We start from the raw sequence: 25,371 nt of genomic DNA on the forward strand, positions 1-25,371 counted from the left end.
TTCCGTAACTTGACGTGATTCAGAGAGAAATTTAACAGGCAAAAATAATGTAAGACGGGCCTCAATTAAATTCATCCATTAAATGCATTTAAAAACATCCATTATTCATTTGATTGATTGGATAATTATCCATGTGGCCAAAGTGAGTTCAGAAGAAAACAAAATCACTTCAGGGGAAGAGCAATTATTTATTTTGGTATTAAGAAGAAATGTAGTTTGGAACATGAATCGTTCATAATAAAAACCAGGAAAACGAATTAGAAAGTAAATAGGGTCTACTCTAATTAGATTAGGTATCGTTTGATAAAAAGAGAACGGCTGAGCTATAACAGGAACATTTTCAGTTTGAAATGCAAACTAACTAGAATACCTAATAATGAGCTTTTGGTGATAATTTTATGTGGTTAAAAGCTACTTTATTTTACCACATCATTCACAACATAAAGTCCTTTCAGGTAAGTTACCGGTTAGAGGTTTGCTGTAACACTACACACATCTTCGTCTCTTTGACTTTGAGAATGGTTAATGACGTGGGCCGTAGCTGAAACAAGACCATGAGGGTAAAGTTACTCTCTAACAGACAGCAAAGCAGGTCAGCAGTTTGAAGCATGCAAATCCAGTCCACCCTGCACACTTCTGTTGGAAACAAGACATCTCAAACCGACTAAACTCTTGAAACCGATGGTCATGAAGAACCTGTAACATCCATTCCACAAAAGGTTGTAGTGGGAAAAGATTATTTAGATCTTTAGAGCAGAACTATTTACTGAAATGTTTTATGGGGAACCAAAAGTGATGGTTTTAAGTGTCTACATGATTTATGCAACCACTATATTAAAGAGAAAAACAAAACTTGCATTTGGCGCCTACAAGCTATGAGCCGACAAACCATCATAACACAGTTCAGTCTCAACCCAAACAAGCCTTTAGCTACAGAGGCACTTTAAAAACACACACACAAACTGACACACATATATAATCACACCCTATGATTATATAAAACTTCCATTAAATGACATGTGGTCTAATGGTTTACAATAACCCCGAAAGATGATCTACAGCAGGCGAGAGGTGAGCTGTATTCATATAACCTGATGGCAGTGATGATCACATTTACGGCGGTCACGATGAGAACGTGGATTGTAAACACTAATTGTGTCTATAGAGGATCATGTGGAAATTCAGTATGTGTTGTGTGTTAAGAATGTGGACATTCTGGTCAAGCGAGTACTTCCACGTACTATGCAGCGCTGATGATGTTGCTTGCCAAACCACAAGACACTGAAAATAGCAACTACTGAAATAGTGTATATTATTAGTAATATATACTATTATCGATATATAGTATCAAAATTAAACTAAATCAAAATTAACGTAACCTTTTTGAAAAAGCTAAAGTTAATTAAAAAATATCTGAAAATTAAGGGGAAATATCTTTTAGAGATAGGATTAAATTAAGGATGTCATTTAGGGTGATATTTAAAAAATATTCTGGCTCTTCCAAACTTTATAATGGAAGTGAATAGAGTTTTTGAAGATCAAAAAAGCGCATCCATCCATCATAAAAGTAATCCATGACTCCAGGCGGTTAATGACGGCCTTCTGAAGCACAGCTGCGCATTTTTGTACAAAAAATATCCATATTTATAGCTTTGTAATAATCACTGGCCAGCAGAATGTGACAGAGTGGATAAATTTGAAGTCAATGCTTTTGCGTTCTCTTGTTCATACGAGTTCCTCTGAGAAACGTTGCGTTCTCTTGCAGAATGTTTGGCTTTTGGTGCTCCGTACATTCACACCAAGGACTATAAATATAATAATTAAGAGTTCACACCACAGTTATAACATTAACAGCGTGGAGAAATATCCTTTTCAGAAAGATTTCATCCAGCTGCCAATCAGAATCCATCCTCGAGCATTTAAAGAGACAAAGAAGCATGCGCATAGAATAAACAGACCAAATAATCCTGCTAATATATAGTTATCTGAATGGGCCATAAACATCAATTTACACTGAAAGCAACTAATAAAAAAACAATGAAAAACAGACATCTTAAGAAAAATATGAGTTTGCTGTGGCAATGTGGTTGTTACTACACTCTAAAAATGCTGGGATGTTTTAACCCAACTTTGGGTCAAATATGAACAAACTCTAACGTTGGGTTAAAAATGTAATAATAAAAATTTAACCCAATGGTTGGGTTAGTCCATATTTGACCCAAAGATGGGTTAAAACAACCCAGCAATTTTTAGAGTGTAGGCAGTTGTTCTCTGTGGTTGCTAGGGTGTTGCTAGGACGTCCTGGGTGGTTGATAGGGTGTTGCTAGGCTGTGTTTTGGGTGTTTTTTTTTTTTGCCAGCCACAAAACAACAAGGATTCCAATTAAGATTATAGTATTAAGCTTAAAAATTGATTTCGACTTAATGCAACTAATAAAAAGCAGTTTACTGAAATTTTGTAAACACTAATGAGTGAAGACATTAAAATGAAACATTTTCTGAATGAAACAATTCAACTGAATTGTGTCATGTTACTTGCCATGACTGAAAAGAGTAGTTAGCATCACTACCATTTTTAGTCAGTAAACATTTGACATGTTTGCCTTTTTAAAATACATACTGGAATGCTTTAAACTCACAAAATCTGGTTTGAAAAAAAGAGAAACATAAATTTATTGATTTAGTCTTTGGTAACACTGTTGGAAAAGTTATGCAAGTCACACGCAACAGATTACATGTAAAGATCTGCAGTTATAAAAGTATGTTACACACTCCCCAAAACAGTTGTGTTTCATAGATCACATTTTATAAGATTCAGTTTCATATGTACATACAAAATGCCAACAACACATAAAAAAAGTCACTGGAAGGCACTACCAAGACAGAAAGGTGAGCAAAGAATAATACATTTTTACAATGAAAAACTAACAATAGAAAGGCCTTGCAAAAACATTTCAAGTCAGAATCGGCATATTGGCTTGTGTAACAAAAGTTAGCACTTTACCTGTAATCATGTTTAAACATATTAAAATGGAACAGGCTATGGATCGTGTTTACATGTAGTGGATATGAACGGTAAAATCTGACCTTGAATCAGCACTGCTTTACAAGCTTTTGTACCTTTACTCTAAATCTCAGGTTTCTCAACCACTTCTTCTCTGTATGACGGTTAGGATAAGGAAGAGTGAATCTTTTCAAGCTCACCTATTCACAGTATCTCCTACTAGTAGAATAAAAAGTTTATAGATGGAGGTTATCTAAAGATTTGAGTCAAAGATGCATATATTAAGTGACATCAAACGCTGTAGGCTGTTGCAAAGACTTCTACACACTAATTAGCAAAAGTATCAAAAGGTGGAAAAGCTTATCTGTTTTAATAAAATAATAATAATATAAATCATGTTTTCCTTGCAATTAGCTTCTATTGCATCAGAGACCACTGTAAGATGCAGTGGGTCTATACTATAGGCTTCATTGAAGTAATACAGTACTTTATTGTTAAGCAGCTAATTGCAACATTACCCAAAGTGCATTTCAGAGTCTCTAAATGCATGTCTTAAGTGACAAAAGAATCACATTTTAGTAAAAACACACGAACATTTGGAAGACTACACGTGTAACCTCCTGAATGATGCTATCCAAGGGTAATACTTAGTGTCAGACAGAGTGGCTACGTTTAAATCAACACCATCTGCTTTGCCAGCTAAAGTGGCGGATAGAAAAACATCACGAGTACAAAAATGCCCTATGAAGCCATGGTTCATATACACTAGGTTTTATATACAGCACAAACACTAAAAGTACAATGGTACAAAGTACTAACGCTGCCTCCAAATCATGTAAGAATGATCATATTTACAACATGAGCACCACAACAATGTCATAATCACCAGTCGGGAATCTTTCCTTTAAGCCCAGACTGTCTGAATTAGGGGCATGTGAATTAAAGAAGCAATGAAATAAACTTGGTATTGAAATTGAACTTGTATCATATATATATATATATATTTTCATTGATCCTATACGACCTTCTAGGGTCAAATACACAGCAAAATCCCCAGTGTTAAATTAACATTGAGAAGTGTGAATTATATAACTCTGAGCAGAGTGTTAAATGAACACTGAAGCAGTGTAAAAGTTCATTAGATAATTAAGTGAATAATTGAGTGATGATTGAGCATTATTGAAGACACCTGATGATAACAAGCAGAATCTCTGAAGGAGAAAACCGTTTTAAGTTACCATTATGGTGATCAGTGTTTGGTTTAGCTGGGCTCTTGACCCTTAAATCATTAACTTTAGATTATGTTTGGCTGCTGTATGTGATTTACTCTGCTCAGAGTTTCTATAATTCACACTTTAAAGTGTTAATTTAACACTGGGGATTTTGCTGTGTATACACACACATACGTAATATGTGTGTATATATGTGTGGGTGTAATATGTACATATATATGTATATGAATATAAATATTTATACACACACATACGTATTACATGTATAAATGCGCGTGTATATGTGTGTGTGTACTTACATTTAGATGCATTTATATAGCAGAGGACAAATTGTGAGTACGTGTTATCATACTTGGCATACTTTTTTAAAATAAATTTGTGTATAAATGTGTGTGTACACTAAATGAATAATATACATAAGTTAATTTTTTTTAATGTAAACATGCAATTAATTTACCCTTCATGCTGTTATGCTGTCGTGCTACCACAGCTTCGTGTCTTCAAGAAAGTTGTGCAATTCCCCATTGCATACAGTTTATTATGATCAAAATCACTTCATGTCGAGATTACAATTTATAGGAACTTCCTAGGAGAACTTGAAAGCAGCATTAGTACAAAGTACTTAATTTTCATTTAAAAATACAAATTCACTCAAAACACGCATCTCGCCTTTCACTCCTGGTTGATTTTTTTTTAGTCTTGTGCACAAAATGAGCAACAATCTCACTCCAAGGAAGAATGATCAATCAGGCCCAGCATTAATGAGGCATGTTGTTCTTTAGCTCAAAGCGACTATATACCTGCTTGGATTTGTTCAACTTGTTGTAATGGTTGACAAGGTCCAATTTGCTGTGACCTAACGTCATGCGTTTCTCGTCCCGCCGATGTAACCCTTTCTCAGGGCCAATCCAGTCCGTTGGCATGGGTCCTGGTGGAGGAGGAAATTGATTACTCTCTGGTTCGTTCTGAGAAAGATCTGGCCCACCAAACGGAGAGGAATGGGAAGGCTTCTTCGGGAAGACGGGAGAGTCCTTATCCTTTGTGCTGAACATATCAGTGAACTTACTGAGGAAAGGCGCGGGGAGTCGGTGTTTTGGGGAAATCCTGTTTTCTGTTGGAGATTGCTGAGTCGGTGATGGAGGCTTTGGAGAGCTGTAGAGACCTAAAGACTGGATTTTGGAAGACGGTCCGGCAATGTTTGCGCGTATGTATTCTGCGGCTCCAGCTTTGGCCCATTCCACTCCAGCGGACTGAACCAAAGGAGGGCGTTCAACCGTCGGAGTTTGGCGGTTGTCGTTAAGAGAACCTCTTCTCGTGTGGCTTGCCGGAGGCATTTGAAGCCCTGAACTCGTGACTCCTTTCCTGTCAGGAGTCTTTTGCAAGTTGTCCGGGTTCTTCTTGTCATGCGTGACTTTGTAAACATGTTGCATGCCTGGAGGAGCAGCTTTGATGCTGGAAACGCTACCACTGGATTGGCTACTAGAGTTCTCAGAATACACTCGCTCCTTGCTGCCGTAGTCTGGAAGGAAATCCAACCCAAAGTTTGGGGCCGGCATGTTGTAGGAGTAAGCGGGCAGCTCGTCATCATCTGGATTGTGGAAACGGTCTATTATTTGGGAATCTGCATACATACAGCGGAATTCCCGATCGAAGCAGTCCGTAACTTGGCCGGAGAAGTGCATTAGCATGTTGCTATGGACCTGAGCGGAAAGCCATGTAAAACTAGAGGGGAAAAAGAGCATAAGAGCATAACCTGAAATTGTTCTTGGAACAAATGCATATTTTATAGCAAATAAGAGTATAAAACAAACGTCGCACCAACACAAAGGGATTCATTCATGAAACATGAGCTGAACGAATAAGTCCCTGTAAAGGCAATTGTAAACCCATTATAAATGTTAGAAATGTATTGCTAAAACATATTACAAAGACTGTGAACTGTGGAGTACTGAATTGTGGAGTTAGACTGTTAAACAGTTTTTCACCATTGCTATTTTCCCGGATTTTTTGGGCAGGGCTAAAACAGGGCTCGATGACGCACTGGAGCTCCTGGACACGCCCCTACTTGATGACGCACTGAGGCTGGCCCCTCCCCTAATAATAGAGTAAATTCACATCAGTTTGGCGCTCAATCGCGAGATACTGTCAGTGCTGTTAGTTACTACCATAGACATCATATACCCCTTTTCCACCGAAAAAAGAACTGGTTCGGAACTGGTGCTGGTTCAAAGTTGGTTCGGAGTTGGTTCAACTTGCGAACCCGTTCAGAACCTGTTTGTTTTTCCACTGACTAGAGCGCCCAGGTAACGACGTCGTTACGTCACTGTGCAGGTCGCTAGAAACGCTTGCAAGTATATTGCTTTGGGATTATCTCTAACTCGTGTACCAAGAAAACTTTAAAAACAATTGAAATATGTAAGTCTTTTAATCTTTTCGTTTGATATGTAATCTTTTCTGATAAGTTATGTACCCCTGTTTTGTTTCTTTTTTCTTTCCATTTATTTGTTCTATATCGTGACTGTTTTCTTCTTTGCTTATGTTTCAAATAAAATAAATAAATAAATAAATAAAAACTCTTGCGTGTTTCTGCAGTTTCTCCTGGCTTTGCGATGGTCAAAAAATATGTTTAGAACACATCTAAACCCACCCCAGCCCCCGACGTAAACATGACGTGGTAAAAGAACGGTTCTAGTCCAGCAAAGAGTTGGTGCCGCTTTGGAACCAGTTTTCCCGGCCGCGAACCGGTTCTTTGGCTGTCGAAACACAAAGAACTGGTTCGCGCGCAGGCACCGATTCCGAACCGGCTCTTAAAATGCTTTGGTGGAAAAGGGGCTATATAGATATCTATGGTTACTATAGCCAACAGTTTGCTAGCCTTCGACGCGGAAATGCGTAGGCTACTACCTGGATGCGATCATGTACAAAACAGATCGGTGTCTTTATTTAAATTTCTTAAAAACGATCACATCAAGAAGAGGTGGATTAATTTTGTGTAGAGCCAACCTTGATGAAGAGCTGAGGATCACCGCCAACACCCGCCTCTGTAGTGATCATTTTACGCGGGATCGTTTTATAAACTTTCGTTAGAGACAACGTTATTCACTGATAATCCGCTGTTACTGATGAACGGGGCTGAAACGACTATCTCCTGCCGTCCCGAAGCAGTTTCACATAATATCAGCGTCGGCAGCGAGTGGGCGTGGTTTCAGCACAGCAAGTGGACACACCCCCAGCGTTTGAGAACAGAGATAACTGCTCATTTTTTTCAAGATTTTGCTTATTTTATGTATTTGCCGGCTATTTTTATCATTCAAATTTGGCTAGGTGGCTAATAACACATTTTTTATCTCAGAACACATACTTCATTTTGACTTTACATGGACTTTAAGATAATAATTTTCGCACTGAATGCTTTTGTAATTCACACAGAAACTTATTCTTTGGGTTAATAAATGAGGTCCAAAGATTCTCTACAGCCTGGGTGAAAAGGTACAAACTGAATCCTCAATTACAGTTTTATGGATGGTTCAGGTGACTTATGCTAACAAGTGTTTAACAGCGTTCAAGCAGACCATCTGTGGCATTACTCAAATGTCTAACATGATACTGAAATAAAAGAGCATGTGATAAGCATTACATTAGATCATCGCAGTCTTTTCTGGTTTAAAGGTTAAAGAGCACAAAGACAGCATGCATTCAATCTCTGTTAATTACCTCTCAGTTACAAAACCTCTAAATCGCTAGTTTCACAGAACTATGTTTGCAAGCTATTTCCCTTTAAAACTGTATGCACTTCTATTCAAACAAAACTCCCTGTTGGCTATTATATGGGTAAAGCCTTTAACACGAGTGTGGCCTCACCCACTATTCACACGCAGAGTCATACACAGGCCGCTATCAGTCGCACTAACCCTGACATAACAAGACAAACTCATTCCTCCAAATAATCCCGAGGAGCAGATTAGCCATTTAGACAATCCATGCAAGACTGAGATCGCTTGTTGGGTCTCATCTCCCAACATGTTGCCTTTGTAATCCATTAGTTTCACTATATTAAAAAAAAAAAAAAAAAAAAATCCACCAAATCAGCCACTGAGGCTTGGAAGCCGATGGCTAATGCCAATGCTAACACTGTGCCGGAGAAATGCAGAATCATCATGTTTTCATTGCTAAGCTGCTCAAGCACATTAGGGGCACGTCCTGTCATCTCCCTGCCAAAATGCCGCCATGCGCTTAAATGCTTTGCATAATACAGAGTGATATGACAGAAATGAGATAAGCCTGGACTGATGGGTATTTCAACGTGAATAATTCAATGCAACTGGGAAAAATTTCGAGTTGCTTCTCGCATAGTTGGCTTTCAAAACTCGTGCTGTGACATGTTGTACCTGCTAACCTGTATGCTAGTGTATGACATGTGCTCAACTTATATCAAATCACTAATACAGCCCTTTATAGATTATGTGGTATTATTTTACCACTGTCATCAAAGAAACATGATTCTTAAAGTGCCATCATTTAAGGGATTTCATTAAATTAATAAGACTTACAGTAGTAAATATCACTGTAGCAATTACGACATTTGGTTAAAATTATGATTATATAATGCCTTTTTTTAAAAACTATATTACACAATGCTTGGATAAACATACCTATAGGATCCAGCTATGACTTCCTCACAGTCAATGATCATGAACTTCTCTTGAACCTGACCTGTGAATTTCTTCCCACTTTTGGTGCAGTACGTGTCTCCACATACACTTCTTATTCGCATATTCTGAAAAAAAAAAAGCAGCATTACATAAATGTTAAATAATCAGTTGATTAAAAAACATAGGTATATTTTACATACAATTTGAGTTCTGGTTCGCCTGCACTGCCGTTCAAAAGCTTGGGAGTGGAAATATTTTTACGTTTTTTTTTTTTTTAACCAAGGTTGCATTTATTGGACCAAAAATATTGTAAAAACAATAATATTGTGGAACATTATTAATAATCTTTTAATATTGTCAATGTTGAAAACTGTTTTTTTTTCTGGATTCTTTGATGAATAGAAAGTTCACAAGAACAGAATTTAACTGAAATAGAAAGCTTTTTCAACATTATACACTACAATTCAAATGTTTGGGGTCACTAAGATTCTCTTTAAAAATAATAAATTAATACTTTTTTAGCAAGAATGGAATAAATTGATCAAAAGTGGCAGTAAAGACATTTATAATGTTACAAAAGCTTTCTATTTCAAATAAATGCTGTTCTTTTGACCTTTCTATTTATCAAAGAAACTGTTTTCAACATTGACAATAATTAGAAATGTTTCTTGAGCAGCAAATCATCATATTATGATTATTTCTGAAGGATCATGTGACACTGAAGACTGGATTAATGATGCTGAAAATTCAGTTTTGATCACAGGAATAAATAATATTTTACAATATATTCTGGAATAAAAAACAGTTATTTTAAATTGTAATATTTCACAATATTCCGTTTGAACAGCCTAGTGTATATTAATACAAATAATAAATTAATAATGTTGAATAAAAGTTTTGTTTTGAAACAACAAAATATTTAGCTTTTTTTTAAAGTCCTAATGGACTTAAGGCAACTTACATAAGACTTATGTTATTTTGTTGACTGACAGATGTATTCATAAAACCGAGAACACCCATCTCATAGAAAACTTATTATGTGCAGGGATGAACTCATGAGCTTGGACACACAAAATACATTTTCTATAAGCACGTCAGTGTTTGACTTACACTCAAGTGTGAATTCTGGATGTCTAGTTCAGAGCACATGCTCAAGAAATGGCAGATATTCTTCTCGTCCAGTAGAACATAAACAGGAACCTTGCGCTTGTTGGAGGCCTCCACTAAATCGCAGAACAGGTCCACGTCTGTAAAAATATCCATGACTACTGCGATGACCTGTGTTGCAAAGAAAAATTGTTAGGATATGCATTACAACAAACCACATCCACCCATCTTAAAAATTGTTATCACAGAAAACACAGCAAAATTAGTGATGTACATTTAATGATCAAGCAATTTACCACTTTAGTTACTAATAATGTTTAATGTAACTATTTTTATGCAATCACAAATTCTCCAGTAGTTACATCCCCTAAATTCACAAACAATGCCATTCAAAACATTTGGACATTTAAAGAGATAGTACACCCATAAATTAAAATTGTCATCATTTACTCACCCTCATGTTGTTGCAAACCTGTATGAGCTTCGTCCAGTTGAACACAAAAGAAGACATTTTGAATAATGTTGGTAACCAGACAGTTGTTGACTTCCATAGTATTTGTTTTCCTACTGTGCAAGTCAATGGCAACCGTCAACTGTTTAATTATACCAACATTCTTCAAAAATATCTTCTTTTGTGTTCAACAGAAGAAACAAAACTCATACCGGTTTGGAACAACATAAGGGTGAGTAAATGATGACATAACTTTAATTTTTGGGTGAACTATGGCTTTAAGTCACACTAAAACATGTCTGAATCATGTTGCCTCCATTATGTAATGAAACCATCAAAATAAATTACACATTTTCTCTCTGAATAAACTTTCATGAGGCATGTTTTTAACGACTTTTCATTTGACTGCAGTTAAAGTTATTTTATGAAGTGCATTTGAACATTGCTGTTTTGAAAAATATATATATTTTGGGGGTGAAATATTTTGTTTGGAATGTCTGCTTGTAAAACCGACAACATACATGTTTGTTTAAGTGTAGCAAACAGACTTTTTGGGGGTCAGAGTCAGTCAAATTATTATCATCCACACATTATTCCTTTTATGAATTATTCCTATTATCATCTACATAATTAACTATGTAAAAGTTGAAGAAATTCCAAATGAAAACTATCTGAAAGTTGATTTAAAAAGTCATGTTTACGTGTGACGTCACTTTGAAAATGCAAGTTTCATGGAAAACATATTTGTAAAGCACAAGGAAGGAAATGGCGTTAGAACAATGTCTTGTACCTTTTCTATGGGTATACGTTGGTTTATGTTGCTCTTACCTTCTTGGCTTTACTAATAAGTGATCGAATGAGATCTTTGACATTTTGCGACTTGTCCCTCTGAAAGTATATCTTCGCTTCAGTGGGTCCACATCGGGTGGAAAGCTCTGGCCAGCCCAGCTCCAACATTGGAGGCTCCTCGTCGGACATCATGGGGAAATAAGTCCCTGAAGTGAGCTCAGACACCGTGTCCCCTTCCTCCATGTCCACTCCATTAGTCCCGCTGTCCGCGTCGTTACTTTTGTCCACATTTTCGGTGATATAACGTATTTCCAGCGAGGACAGAAAACTTAGTTCTCTTTCGTCCTGCAAGACTTTTTTATACGCTTTCTCGCCTTGTTCCAACAGCGCGTCGGTGGCGAGCCGTGCGGCTTCGTTGTGGCTGAGCTCGAGTGTTGATCCGTGTCTCCAGGGGTTCTTCACATCCTCCACTCTGGTGGCGAGCTTGCCTTTACGCGCAGGGTTCGAGGTCGGACGCAAAGCCTCGGAACTCATCATTTCCACGACTTATGTTTCTCCAAGTTAACTGGGGTTCACGAAAGTTCAAGCAAGCATTCGGTTACTAAAACTGGTGTATTCCAAAGCTGACCTTGTTTTATGTCATGGTAGTTGGAGTGCGTTATTCCCAGAGGTCTCTCCGCTTATTGTTGTGAGCTACTGAGAAACTCAACGCTGCGCTCCACCTGCACGCTCACCTGCGGCTGCCCCGTCCAATCAGATGCTCCACCTCCTCTGACGTCATGTGGAAAGAAAACTATGGCAGGCCGGTTCAACTAAAGGCAAAATGTGCTTTTCACTACTGCCATATTATATAATTGCAGGGAAAATTGTTTTTTGTTTTGAACATTGATGGGGCAACATTTTGTGCCAAAATAAATCATAAAAGTGGTTTATTTCGTTTAAAAATCATGTATGAGGTGGGCCCTTTACGCCACACACAAAACCAGAAGAAAATGGTAGGCTACACATTATTTATACAAATACTTTAGGTTAAATAATATGTTTAACATATAATATGTTATAATAAAAGTACAATAAATATCATTAAAATATGGTAAAATGAAATATATTTTAAAAATACAGAGAAACAAATAGGCCTATTCTGAAAGCATTGAAGCAGATCCCATGATAAATTAATATGGTTTACAGTAGTAACAATGCATGATATTTTATTATATGATATGATTAGTATCATATTTTTTTAAATATGATGGTTAAATATAAATATGGAGATTGTTCTGTATCTAGGTTGTCACCTAACTTGATATTATATTTACCTTCTGAATCTAACCATGTCATGTCGATAGTGGAGAAGTCAGCCGGCTCAGTCCCCAACAGCGGATGAGCCTTTTACCTCAAAAACTTTTCCTATATTGAAAAACTGTTGCTTTAATTACTTTAAAACCCATTTGCAGATAAATATGAAAATATCACAGAAGCCATGTCTCATGGATTAAACATAATAAATAGTTATTTGTAAAGAAAAATGTTCAAATGGCTTGCCACAAGAAAACAAGCGATACACAACCTATTGTGCTCAACTTGGCGCTCATCATACTGTGGGCAGAATAAAATGTCTGTAGATTTATTAGTGTATATCCACACACTGTACAGTATGAGAAGTTGTTATGCAAGACAGAATAACAGCATACTAATCGCCTTAGCAAAAAGTCTCAATATACAGGATAGGGGCCTTTAGATTTGATTTAATTTCAAAACACCAAATAGTGACAGACACCACCACAGCACTTTTTCATTAGCACCAACCAAAACTGAAACCTCAAATCTATTTGACAGAACGGCAATACAAATGTTATTTTTGACATGTGAATTGCATTTTTTTAGTAATTGACTGCTTGATATCTAATTGACACTTGACTCTAGTTAAAGTTCTTTAATCAACAGTTTGGAGGCGAAAACAGCATCGTGTGATCTCCCTGATATGGCGGTTATGCATGTCTGCATCATTTGAATGGTAAATATTGAGGATGTAACTTGTATGATTCATTTACATGAGTGCATGAGAGCAGACATACTTGAACGGCAGGTCTTTGCAGGCTCCTGACTAGCTGTCTTAAGCAAATGTGCAACCTTTATGAGTGCAAACACTGGACACACTACACATGTTGCATTAAAACACCTTCTAAATGACACCGGTTGTTGTCTTTTGTCTCCATTGTCCAGCGAGATATTTTTGGGTCTTCCTGTCTTTCTAAGTAGCCACCCTGAGGCTCGCCCGCCCACATGAATCATAACTTTTCCATGACATATAAAAGGGAAACAGACACAAGCCAGCATTTCCTTTGTTAAAAATACTGAATAATTTATTTAAACTCTCAGATGAAGCTGTTTTAATGTCATACAAAACATAGACAACTTTATAGATTATAAAAATACATCTCAGATGCTTGCACATCGAAAAGTAGCTGTGCATATGACACATGAAACTGAATAATCTGCAGTTGTTTAATGAAGAAATCATTTCTGACTGTTGCTGTCATATCATGAGATGTCTCTTAGCACATTGTGGACACACCGCATGGCACAATCTTTGTCATGAGTCACATGGATTTCAAATAATGGGTTGACTGTAATGTGCGACAGTACACTGGACTATCTGTCCATGCTTTGATGATGATGAAGGGCAACATTTGAATTTTTGCTCATGAATACAAGAGAAGTGTTCAACCAGGAAAATATTGCCCTTTTGTGAGCTCAACACAGAGATACACAATTAGATTAAAAGTGAGTTTTTCAAACCTAAAATATTACAAATTATTTTATCAAAATAACAATTTGAGTGATATATTTGAATTTTTATTTTTTTATTTTGAAACAAATTACTAAATTTATTCAGCAAGGATTCTTTAAATTGATCAAAAGTGACTGTGAAGACATTTAGTAACGGTTTGTTGTCGTAGAACACACATGAAATAGGAATAAAGTCGACTTTAATCATGAATGCAGGAGATAAACCCATTACAAAAAGACATTAACTGACAGAGGACTGAGCTAAATAGGGAATATAGTATATTACAATGAGCTAAAGAAAACACAGCTGATTATAATTAACCATAGAGAACAGGGACATGATCAGAAACCGAAACTACAGAGCAGGAAAACAACAACTGAAGGAAACAAAATAAGAGTCCAAGACCATGACATTAACATTGTTACAATAGATTTCTGTTTCAAATAAAGGCTGTTCTTTTGAACTTTCTATTCACCAACAAATTCTGAAGAAATATTTCATTTCCATTCAAATATGAACATTGATAAGCAGCAAATAATCATATTGGAATGATTTCTGAAGGCTGACACTGAAGACCGGAGCAATGATGCTGAATATTCAGCTTTGATCACATAAAATACATTAGGTCATACTATTGGGCCAAAATCCCACTATTATGCATGATATACATCATACTGTATTTTCTTTGTTTTAAAATGTCCAAAATCCCCCAAACTCTGTTTATTTCCCGTTTTAAATGGAATTGTACATCTTTAAACGGTCCCACTGGACATAACACCCCACAAAATCTATCTGTTTGTTTTTTCATCACATCTACAAAGTTGAAATCCGCTGACTGCAATTGCAAAAAGATGAAACCAGACCCTGACCGGTTTGTGCTCTGGTTTGGAAGTTGGAACATGTTCAGTGAAAATACCAAAAGGACAACAAGGTATGTTTCTCAGAAATTCAACAGAAATACCAACACATGCATGAGAGCAATCTCATTATATAAGCATATAATTTTTGGGATACCTGACAGCGCTTATCAGTGTCAATTCATTAACAGCCATATACACTCCCCTAAAGGATTATTAGGAACACCTGTTTAATTTCTCATTAATACAAACCAAATCAACCAATCACATGGCAGTTGTTTCAATGCATTTAGGGGTGTGGTTCTGGTCAATACAATCTACTGAACTCCAAACTGAATGTCAGAATGGGAAAGAAAGGGGATTTAAGCAATTTTGAGCGTGGCATGGTTGTTGGTGTCAGAGTATTTCACAATCTGCTCAGTTACTGGGATTTTCACACACAACCATTTCTAGGGTTTACAAAGAATGGTGTGAAAAGGGAAAAACATCCAGTATATGCGGCAGTCCTGTGGGCGAAAATGCCTTGTTGATGCTAGAGGTCAGAGGAGAATGGGCCGACTGATTCAAGCTGATAGAAGAGCACTTTGACTGAAATAACCACTCGTTACAACCAAGCCACAACACACACAACCTTGAGGCGGATGGTCTACAACAGCAGAAGACCCCACCGGGTACCACTCATCTCCACTACAAATAAGAAAAAGAGGCTACAATTTGCAAGAGCTCACCAAAATTGGACAGTTGAAGACTGGAAAAATGTTTGATGAGTCCTGATTTCTGTTGAGACATTCAGATGGTAGAATCAGAATTTGGCTTAAACAGAATGAGAACATGGACCATCATGCCTTGTTACCACTGTGCAGGCTGGTGGTGGTGGTGTAATGGTGTGGGGGATGTTTTCTTGGCACACTTTAGGCCCTTTAGTGCCAATTGGGCATCGTTTAAATGCCACGGCCTACCTGAGCATTGTTTCTGACCATGTCCATCCCTTTATGGCCACCATGTATCAATCCTCTGATGGCTACTTCCAGCAGGATAACGCACCATGTCACAAAGCTCGAATCATTTCAAATTGGTTTCTTGGACATGACAATGAGTTGACTGTACTAAAATGGCCCCCACAGTCACCAGATCTCAACCCAATAGAGCATCTTTGGGATGTGGTGGAACGGGAGCTTCGTGCCCTGGATGTGCATCCCACAAATCTCCATCAACTGCAAGATGCTATCCTATCAATATGGGCCAACATTTCTAAAGAATGCTTTCAGCACCTTGTTGAATCAATGCCACGTAGAATTACGGCAGTTCTGAAGGTGAAAGGGGGTCAAACACAGTATTAATATGGTGTTCCTAATAATCCTTTAGGTGAGTGTATATCTCAGTGTTAACAATAAACAATGAAATCTCTTTTATCACTCACACTATCATGAAACATGAGTGCATTATATGTTAATAGGTACCACAATAACCGCATCATCTCTTGAGAACAGACAAAGCCGGTTTGTTCAGAGGCTCATGCCGATTACACAGGATAAAAGCTTCAACTGTGTCAACAGGAAAATTGACACTGTGGATCTCCAGAGAGTTTTCATTACACTCCACAGGAGCCTGCAGTGAACTGTAGGCTTAAACATACCATTTGAATTTGATCACGCATTAGTAGCTATAATTGTTCTAATAAAAACACTATTAACCACCCTGAACACCATTGCAAACACAGCAACAACCCAGAACATTGTTACTTGAACATTTCACGGGCAAACACAACCCCACCCCATCCTCCCAACTTGTACAAATCTTGTTTTCTATCATCACAGTTATCATTTTTCTGTCTGCATTTTTGTAAGGGAAGTGGTGAAGACACTGGAATTAAAATAGGAACTAATAATTCTCGTCTTGGTTCACCACCTATATAATATCGGTTAAATAACACATTTACATTCAATCTGCTGCAGATATTTTTGTGTTCAAGGAATTTGACTTAATCAAACATGACGGATGATCACGTGTCATTGTTGATGTTGAAATCTTAACGGCAGAAAACAGCCTTCAGCGAGATCAAGTACGCCTCACGTGTTCCAGCAGGATCCCGTATAGAACAGGTTTGAGGCTCTGACAGCCAAGCTCAAGCTTATTTACATGTTACTGTTCAAACGTTGGGCCTTGGTAAGAGTTTTTTTTTTTTTTTTTTAAAAAAAGACGTCTCTTCTGTTCACCAAGGCTAGATTTATTTGATAAAAAATACTGAAAAAAGTATATTTTCTATTTCAATTGATCTAACGGTAATTCGTTCGCATTTTACGAGGTGGCTAATTCGTAACAATTCGTACGACCTCACTCGTACGATTTTTGCTAAATCGGCTACATATTTTACGAGTTGGCCAATTCGTATGAATTCGTACGAATTACCTACTCCTGACCCCGCCCCTAAACCTACCCGTCACGTGGGTTTAGACAAAGTGAGGTCGCATGATTAGCCACTTTTTAATCACTCGTACGAATTGGTCGTGAGATAGCGTCTATTTAAATATATTGTAAAATGTCATTTATTCGTGATCAAAGCTGAATTTTTTTAGCATCATTACTAAGTGTCACATGATCCTTCAGAAATCTTTCTAATATGATGATTTGATACTGCAGATTTCCTATTATCATCAATGTTGCGTACAAGCCCCACATGCAGGGAAAAAATAGGTAGAAATCGTGGACACGATATATAGCCTAATAATTTGTTCGCACAATATAAATCATTCCATTGTTTTAGTACAATCAAAACAAGGGAACAAATTAATAGGCCTACAACATGGCCAGTTTTCAATCTTATTTAGTCAATATTTAACTTAAATTCATAAATTACAATTAATGTCATGATAATTTTTTAGGTTACACATTATTACGATAGTTTAGACATTGTCCACTTCAGACATTCTAACTAACTTTGCAACTACATGTCAACTAAGTCTAGAGTAGGCCCTGACTGTTAGTGTTCAGGTTTATAAGTTGAAAGACACGTTCTTGTAAAGTTACTTACAGTTAGTAGTATGTTGGGAGCATCAAAATAAAGTGTGAGTAAAATATTAACAATTTAATAATCTAATGAGAGTTAGTTTACATGTAAACTTGTAATGTCTAAAGTGGACTAATGAAATAAAGTGTTACCATTTATAATAATGCTTTTCACTTCATAAGTGAAACATGCTACTAAATTGAACAACTCAACCTATGTTTATTAGTAAGAGCCGATCATGTGGAGCACTCACCATAAAGAGCCACAAGCCAAGAAGTTTTTTGCCCCGTTAGACATTCGCTTCAGGGAAGTAACCGTGAGGGATCCACCATAAATCAGATTCAAAGGTCCTTCACGAGTGCAGCCGAGGAAAGGTCATCAGGAAGAGCGTCAGCCCTGATGTGGACTGGAAGAGCTTTATCTCAGCAGATAACCTTCACACACCGGGGTCTTGCTCAACCACACACATAACCTTCATTATCAGGCCAACAAACAAAAACACAAATACAGGCAGACAGTTGAAAGAAGGTACTACACTAGCTTTATCTTTCTGAATCATTTCACATGCAAAACATACAGTGTGAGCCCAAAAAGTATAAGGCACACTTAAAAAGTCTAAATGTCATTGCATTAGATAGAAAATATCACATTCATTTCAAATGGCATATGAAAGAAAGAACACATTCAAACAGAGCATTTTACAAAAATATTTTTGGGTTATAAAAATATTGATCAAAACAAAGATTATATGGTAACACTTACTTAAAGACTTTATGTACAATGCATTTTAAAAGTAATTAAATGCATTAATTATGCTTTGTAAGGCATATGATCTCATGAAAACAGCTACTTATCTATTCATTGTTACACCTTTAGAAAGTATAAAGCATTTTAACAGGTTAAACGTATTACATAAATATATTGTTAAATGTATTACATCATGCAAATATATATCATACCGTTCTCGTCTGTCAGTCATATAATGGAGTTCTATGGTCACCACCTCAAAGAGCATGCTCAGAGAAGTCCTAATTAAACATGATTTAATGACTCGTAAATTTAAGTACACAAGTACTGTTCGTTTGTGACGTGGCTGTTATTACAAGAGGTAAAAACGATATAAATACTGTTTAAAAACCGCTCGTTTCGTGTCTTAGGCCATCGATGTGTACTTACATTTACGAGTCATTAAATCATGTTTAATTTGGACTTCTCTGTGCATGGTCTTTAAGGTGGTGACCATAGACCTCCATTATATGACTGACAGACGAGAACGGTTTGACCTAAAAATATCAAAATTGAAAATACTGTGAAAACAAAGACACCTACATCTTGGATGTCCTTGAGGTAAACTAAAACATACCAAAAATTAATTTCAAAGTGAACTATCCCTTTAAGGCCACACAATGTCGGAGTTTAACAGCACCATTACAGACATTCTTATGTCTCGTTCTCCCCGTTATGCAATTCAACTTTAATGCAATCACACTAACAAAGTGCACATTTTACGAACACCTTAATAGTGTTGACTGGAATGCCAGATTTTTCTTAACAAAGGTCTTTACTTCGAAATTAATGTGTTTGCCATTTATTTGCAATTATTTGTTAACTACTCGCAATTTTTTTTTCAGTGTCGGTGATTTACAAATCACAAAACGAGGTATGCAACAACAGCACATTTTGCTTTGATTCAAATCAGCAGCAGCCAATCAGATTGCACATCATATCCAGAGACTGGCAGCATTTTAGACGGGTGTAACCGGTCATTTTTTGCTTGGGAAGCTTCAGAGCTCAAACCTCTCTTCCCACAGTGAGATGACATTTGGAGAATACACCAAATCATTCATGTAAAAACAGGAGCGCTTGCATGCAACGTCTTGCTGATGCACTTTCTCAGCTCTGTAAAACACACGAGTAAAGCTGGTAAAGTGCTTAATGGCTGCTGAGAGGATTAACAGGGAAGTTTACATTGTTCATGTTAACACACTGAAACCAAAGTGTGACATTCTGTTCTGGCTCATCAACAAATGAACAAAATTTCATATAGGAAGCACAATAGTTTATTTCTCCTCCATTGTTTAAAACTGTGCACTGAACTACTGTTTGTGTGAATAGTGTAATATTGAAATTTAAAATGACTGTTTTCTATTTGAATATATATATTAAAATGTAATTTATTCCTGTGATCATCAAAGCTGAATTTTCAGCATCATTACTCCTTCAGTGTCACATGATCCTTTAGAAATCATTATAATACACTCTTAGAAGAAAGGGTTCTATTTAGAACCAGAAATGGTTCCATCCCCCGCTTCATATATGGAACTCCAAAATGGTTCTATATAGAACCATTTTTTTTTTTGGTAAAAGGTTCTATTGGCCAAGTATGGAACCCCAGGGTTCTATATAGAACCCAGAGGAACCCTTTTTTTAAGAGTGTATAGAACGGGATAGGGATAATTGTTTTTTATATATATATTATTATTTTGTAACGACTGTTTTACTGTCACTGTTGACCAATATAATGACACTATGCTGAATATACGCTAATTCATTTATTTATTTAAGAAAAATCTTGTTTTGAACAGTAGTATTAAATATAACAACAGAAAAACTATGTAAGATGTAATGATAAAAATAAGACAATTATTCAAATTTAAAACAAAATAGTAAATCTACTTTGCATACAAGCTTTCAGTTTGATATTTGACAGAAATTATCCTTTATTTTGTTAAGAAAGCCATTAAACACTTCCTGAATAAAACCTTGGCCTGGTGATATTAATAGCAGAAAGATAGTGACAACAAGAAAACCTGGAGCTTACCAGGCAAAAGTAGGACATTTGTGTTGTGCATTTAAAAGAAACAGGAGTGTTTCACATAATTCGAAACCACTTCCTTACGCGAAAGCACTGTGTGTTCAAAACAACAATTCAGTACAAAACAAGTGGATGTTTAGTGATTAAGAAAAGGCTTGCCAGGGAATGACAGCACCGAGAATAATCTTGTTAAACTGCATGTAACTCACCTGTCTTTGGCCTCACACAACAACAGCCATGTGTTTATACAAGTCAACAAAGAAAACAGGAAAACAAAGAAGCCATGAGGAAATCCGTATGGATTTATTTCCTACCAACTAATTGCACTTAAAGGGATAGTTCATGTTGGAATTAATTTTTAGTATGTTTACGTCATATAACTGACGTCTTGGGATGTCTTTTGTCCATACGTCAACATCCGCCTTTTTAGGGTACCCTTAAACGTCGGTTAGATGACGTTATCGGATCCTAACCCTACCCAAGACCTAAACCTACCCCGTCACCTCACTGACGTTAAAGATAAAGCATCAGTTGTATGACGGCCCGGGATCGTCAACTAACCGACGTTTAAGGGTACCCTAAAAAGGCGGATGTTGACGTATGGTCATAAGACGTCAGTTATATGACGACTTGGGATGAGACTGTGTTATTTCAGCTTACCTCGAGGGCATCCTAGATGTAGGTGTCTTTGTTTCCGCAAAAGTTTCAATTTTGATATTTTTAGGTCAAACCGTTCTTGTCTGTCAGTCATATAATGCATAGTCATCATATAATGCATGTGGTCAGTATTTATATTGGTTTTACCTCATGTAACCACAGTCACGTCCAAGTACTCTGAGGGCGTGGGCGCTTTGGTCTGTGCAAGCGCCGGAAGTGATATCTCGCGCGTGTATGTCACTCATTGTTTACACAGAGGTTTCGGATGCGTTACCCTTCACTGTGAAGATCTAAACATATTTAGAAATACAGGAAATCGCAATATATCAACAGACAACGTCAAATTTTTTTCGCAACTGCGCAAGAGATCAATTCCGGCGCTTTCTGGCGCTTGCGCAGTCCAAAGCGCCCTCGCCCTCAGATCACTTGGACGTGGCTGTGATTACAAGAGGTAAAAACGATATAAATACCGCTCGTTTCGTGTCTTAGGCCATCAATGTGTACTTACATTCACAAGTCATTAAATCATGTTTAATTTGGACGTCTCTGCGCATGCTCTTTGAGGTGGTGACCATAGACCTCCATTATATGACTGACAGACAAGAACGGTTTGACCTAAAAATATCAAATTTGAAAATACTGCGGAAACAAACACACCTACATCTCGGATGCCCTTGAGGTAAGCTGAAACATATCAAAATTTAATTTCAAAGTGAACTATCCCTTTAATGGTGCTTGTTAGCAAATACTAAAACTGGTCTCAGCTCAGTACACAAAAGACTGAGCAAACCTCAGGCGACAGAAGAGTGACAGAAGCATCATGTGAGCAGGACGACAGGGTCAGAGACGGTGAACAACATCCTTTTGCTTATCACCCTCCACTGACTCATCGCTTTACCACTGGCCCAGTGACAGCACAGACACTACAACATGATCTACCTTTGAAACACTAAGCCTATATCCAGACAAACTGGCCTCCTGGAATTTACAATGATACAGGTTTTGTGTTTAGAAAAGACAGAATGATGGATAGTACAACAGAAGATATATATATATATATATATATATATATAGAGAGAGAGAGATACACACACACACATATATATATATATATATATATATATATATATATAACTATAGATAGATAGATATAGATGAGATAAATAGACAGAGAGATGTTACAAACACAAGTTTGTTCAATTTAAGAATGATGGATTTGTCAAGCACATGACGTGATGACGACACATTCATCTGTCAACACTCTTGACCAACTGAAGATCTGCAAACACTGATCAGAATGAGTTCTGCAGAAAATACTGAGACATCCTGGATAACATATGGGAAGAGGAGGATTTTCCACATTAGCATGAAGGATTATATATTCCCCTAAACTTCACTGACCTGGTGAAGGTACTGCACAGCAGACTTTTTGGCAAGTTTTAGCGCCCTCTGTTGTCTCGGGGGGAAAGTATGGAGCTAGGATTGTGTCTTTATTATGTGCGAGAAAATAAATGATCAGAGAAAAAAGGTTATCACACTGATAGCAAAAAAGCATTTCATGAGAGAAAAAAATATTTGAGAGAAAAAGTTTTCAAACCAATAGCAAAAAATAATAATATTTGAGACTAAAAAAGTTTCAATATATACAGTATTTAAGTATTTTGAGAGATTTCCTCAGAAATAATTTTGAAAAATTCAAAATGATATTTTTTATGTTCTATGAGAAAATACTTTCTCTCTAAAAAAAAAAAAAAAAAAAAGATAGTTTCAAATATTAATATTTTTGCTGTTGGTATGAAAACTACGGAGGCGTATTGCATTCACTTGAAGAAAAAAAATCTACTCTGTTTTTCTGAATTAATGAGTTAATTTTTCAAGAGAAAAAACATTTTTTCTCTGTTTTTCTGAATTAATGAGTTAATTTTTCGTGAGAAAAAAGTTTTTGCTCTGTTTTTTCTGAATTAACTCGTTAATTCAGAAAAATAGAGCAAAAAAAAAAATTCCATGAAAAATTTACTCGTTAATTCAGAAAAACAGAGCAAAAAAAAAAAAAAAAATCCATGAAAAATTAACTCATTAATTCAGAAAAACAGAGCAAAATATTTTTTTCTCATGAAAAATTAACTCATTAATTCAGAAAAACAGAGCAAATTTTTTTTCTCATGAAAAATTAACTCGTTAATTCAGAAAAACAGAGTAGATTTTTTTTTCTTCAAGTGAATGCAAAACACCTCCGTAGAAAACCTTTTCTCTGAAATATTTTTTTTTCTCTCATGAAATGCTTTTTTTGCTATCAGTGTGATAACTTTTTCTCTCTCTCAGATAATGATACATTTTTTTCTCGCATGTAATAAAGTCACAATTCTAGCTTCATAGGGAAAGCATCTCCATTGAATGACTAGCACTGTTTAAAGGAATATCCTGGATCCAAAACCAGTTCTCAACAATATCAATGACAAGGAAGTATCTGAGGAAAGACGTTCCTGAGAATTTAAAGGCAGGAATATGCATTTCATATATTTTTTGAAGCACTTATATTTGTTCTTTCACACTGTACAAACATGAATGTTGTTTGAGCTTTAAAGATCCCTGAAGTGATGAATTATTATCGGCATTACTGGAGTGAGCGGCTTCACAGGTATAATTGTGCATATAGTTTACATGATAGTCAAATGCGCTACTGTAAATGCAATGAAAAGCTATGCATTATTGGTGTCAGTACTGTCACCTTGTCTTTTTATAAGAAACTTCATATCATTTATGTGGTATCAACAGCATTCCATTATAAGTGCTCACATAAATACTATAACATAACATAACTAAGACAATATCAACAAGATTTTTGGATGTATAACCTATAGTGGCAAAGCAGATGGGAAGCCAAGAGGTCGTAACAGAACACCTGCTGTTGCTTCACACAAACACACACACACACAAAGAGAGAGAGAGAGAGAGAGTGGATACTGTATACTGCAGAAATAGTATGCATGTGTGCACACTGTATTAATACTGTATCCCACAATGCAACGTGCAACACCTGACCAATTTATATTAAAGGGTTAGTTCACCCAAAAATGAAAATTCTGTCAGTATTTACTCACCCTCATGTTGTTCCAACCCCGTAAGACCTTCGTTCATCTTCGGAAAACGAATTAAGATATTTAAGATATTAAAATCGCTCCTGCATACAGTCCATAGGCTTCTTGAGGGACTGGCTCTTGCCGTCCCCGAAAAGTCATAAAAGACATCGTTAAAATAGTCCAAGTGACTACAGGGGCTCAATCTTAAGTTTATCAAACGACGAGAACACTTTTGTGCGCAAAAAAAACAACAAAAATAACGACTTTATTTCAACTATTCGTTTATTTCTCCCTCTGCGCGAGTCAGCTAACTAGTTTAATAGCGTAAGCTTCTGTTATTGTACGTCACACGCATCACACACACATGACCAGCGTCGACCAATAGTGAGCCTACGTGTGACGTAGCTCTACGCAATCACACTACGTTAACGGACTATAGGCTTATGGAGAAGGAAGTAAATAGTTGAAATAAAGTCGTTATTTTTGTTGTTTTTTTGCGCACAAAAGTGTTCTCGTCGTTTGATAAACTTAAGATTGGTCTATTGGTCTATTACACTTGGACTATTTTAACGATGTCTTCAATTACTTTTCGAGGACAGCAAGAGCCAGTCCCTCAAGAAGCCTATGGACTGTATGCAGGAGCGATTTTAATATCCTAAATATCTTAATTTGTGTTCCGAAGATGAACGAAGGTCTTACGGGGTTGGAACAACATGAGGGTGAGGAAATACTGACAGAATTTTCATTTTTGGGTGAACTAACCCTTTAAGTGATTTTAGTTTTTATGGGAGGTGATTCACTCAGTAAGCAATACGCTAATATTCCATTCTGAAGTCTGAACACAACCAGCGAGACCAACAGAGAAATCCTAAAAGTGCTAAAAAAAAAAAAAGCAAGAAATTTTTGTAATGAAAAATCCTGTGAGGTCAG

The 25,371-nt window shown here is 36.6% G+C and overlaps 1 protein-coding gene across 1 annotated transcript; it reads right to left on the reverse strand.

The window, feature by feature from the left end:
- Positions 1 to 2,642: 2,642 nt before the first annotated feature.
- Positions 2,643 to 12,002, reverse strand: sack1c (scaffolding CK1 anchoring protein C). Its single transcript, XM_039691787.2, has 4 exons — positions 11,274 to 12,002; positions 9,998 to 10,165; positions 8,888 to 9,012; positions 2,643 to 5,957 (listed from the first exon to the last, which is right to left on the reverse strand). The coding sequence occupies exons 1-4, from the start codon at positions 11,769 to 11,771 to the stop codon at positions 4,994 to 4,996; spliced, it is 1,755 nt and encodes a 584-aa protein (XP_039547721.2). The 5' UTR covers positions 11,772 to 12,002; the 3' UTR covers positions 2,643 to 4,993.
- Between the last annotated feature and the right edge of the window lie 13,369 nt (positions 12,003 to 25,371).

This window comes from Pimephales promelas, chromosome 8 (genome assembly GCF_988280905.1).
Source record: "Pimephales promelas chromosome 8, fPimPro1.hap1.1, whole genome shotgun sequence".
Classification (NCBI taxonomy): domain Eukaryota; kingdom Metazoa; phylum Chordata; class Actinopteri; order Cypriniformes; family Leuciscidae; genus Pimephales; species Pimephales promelas.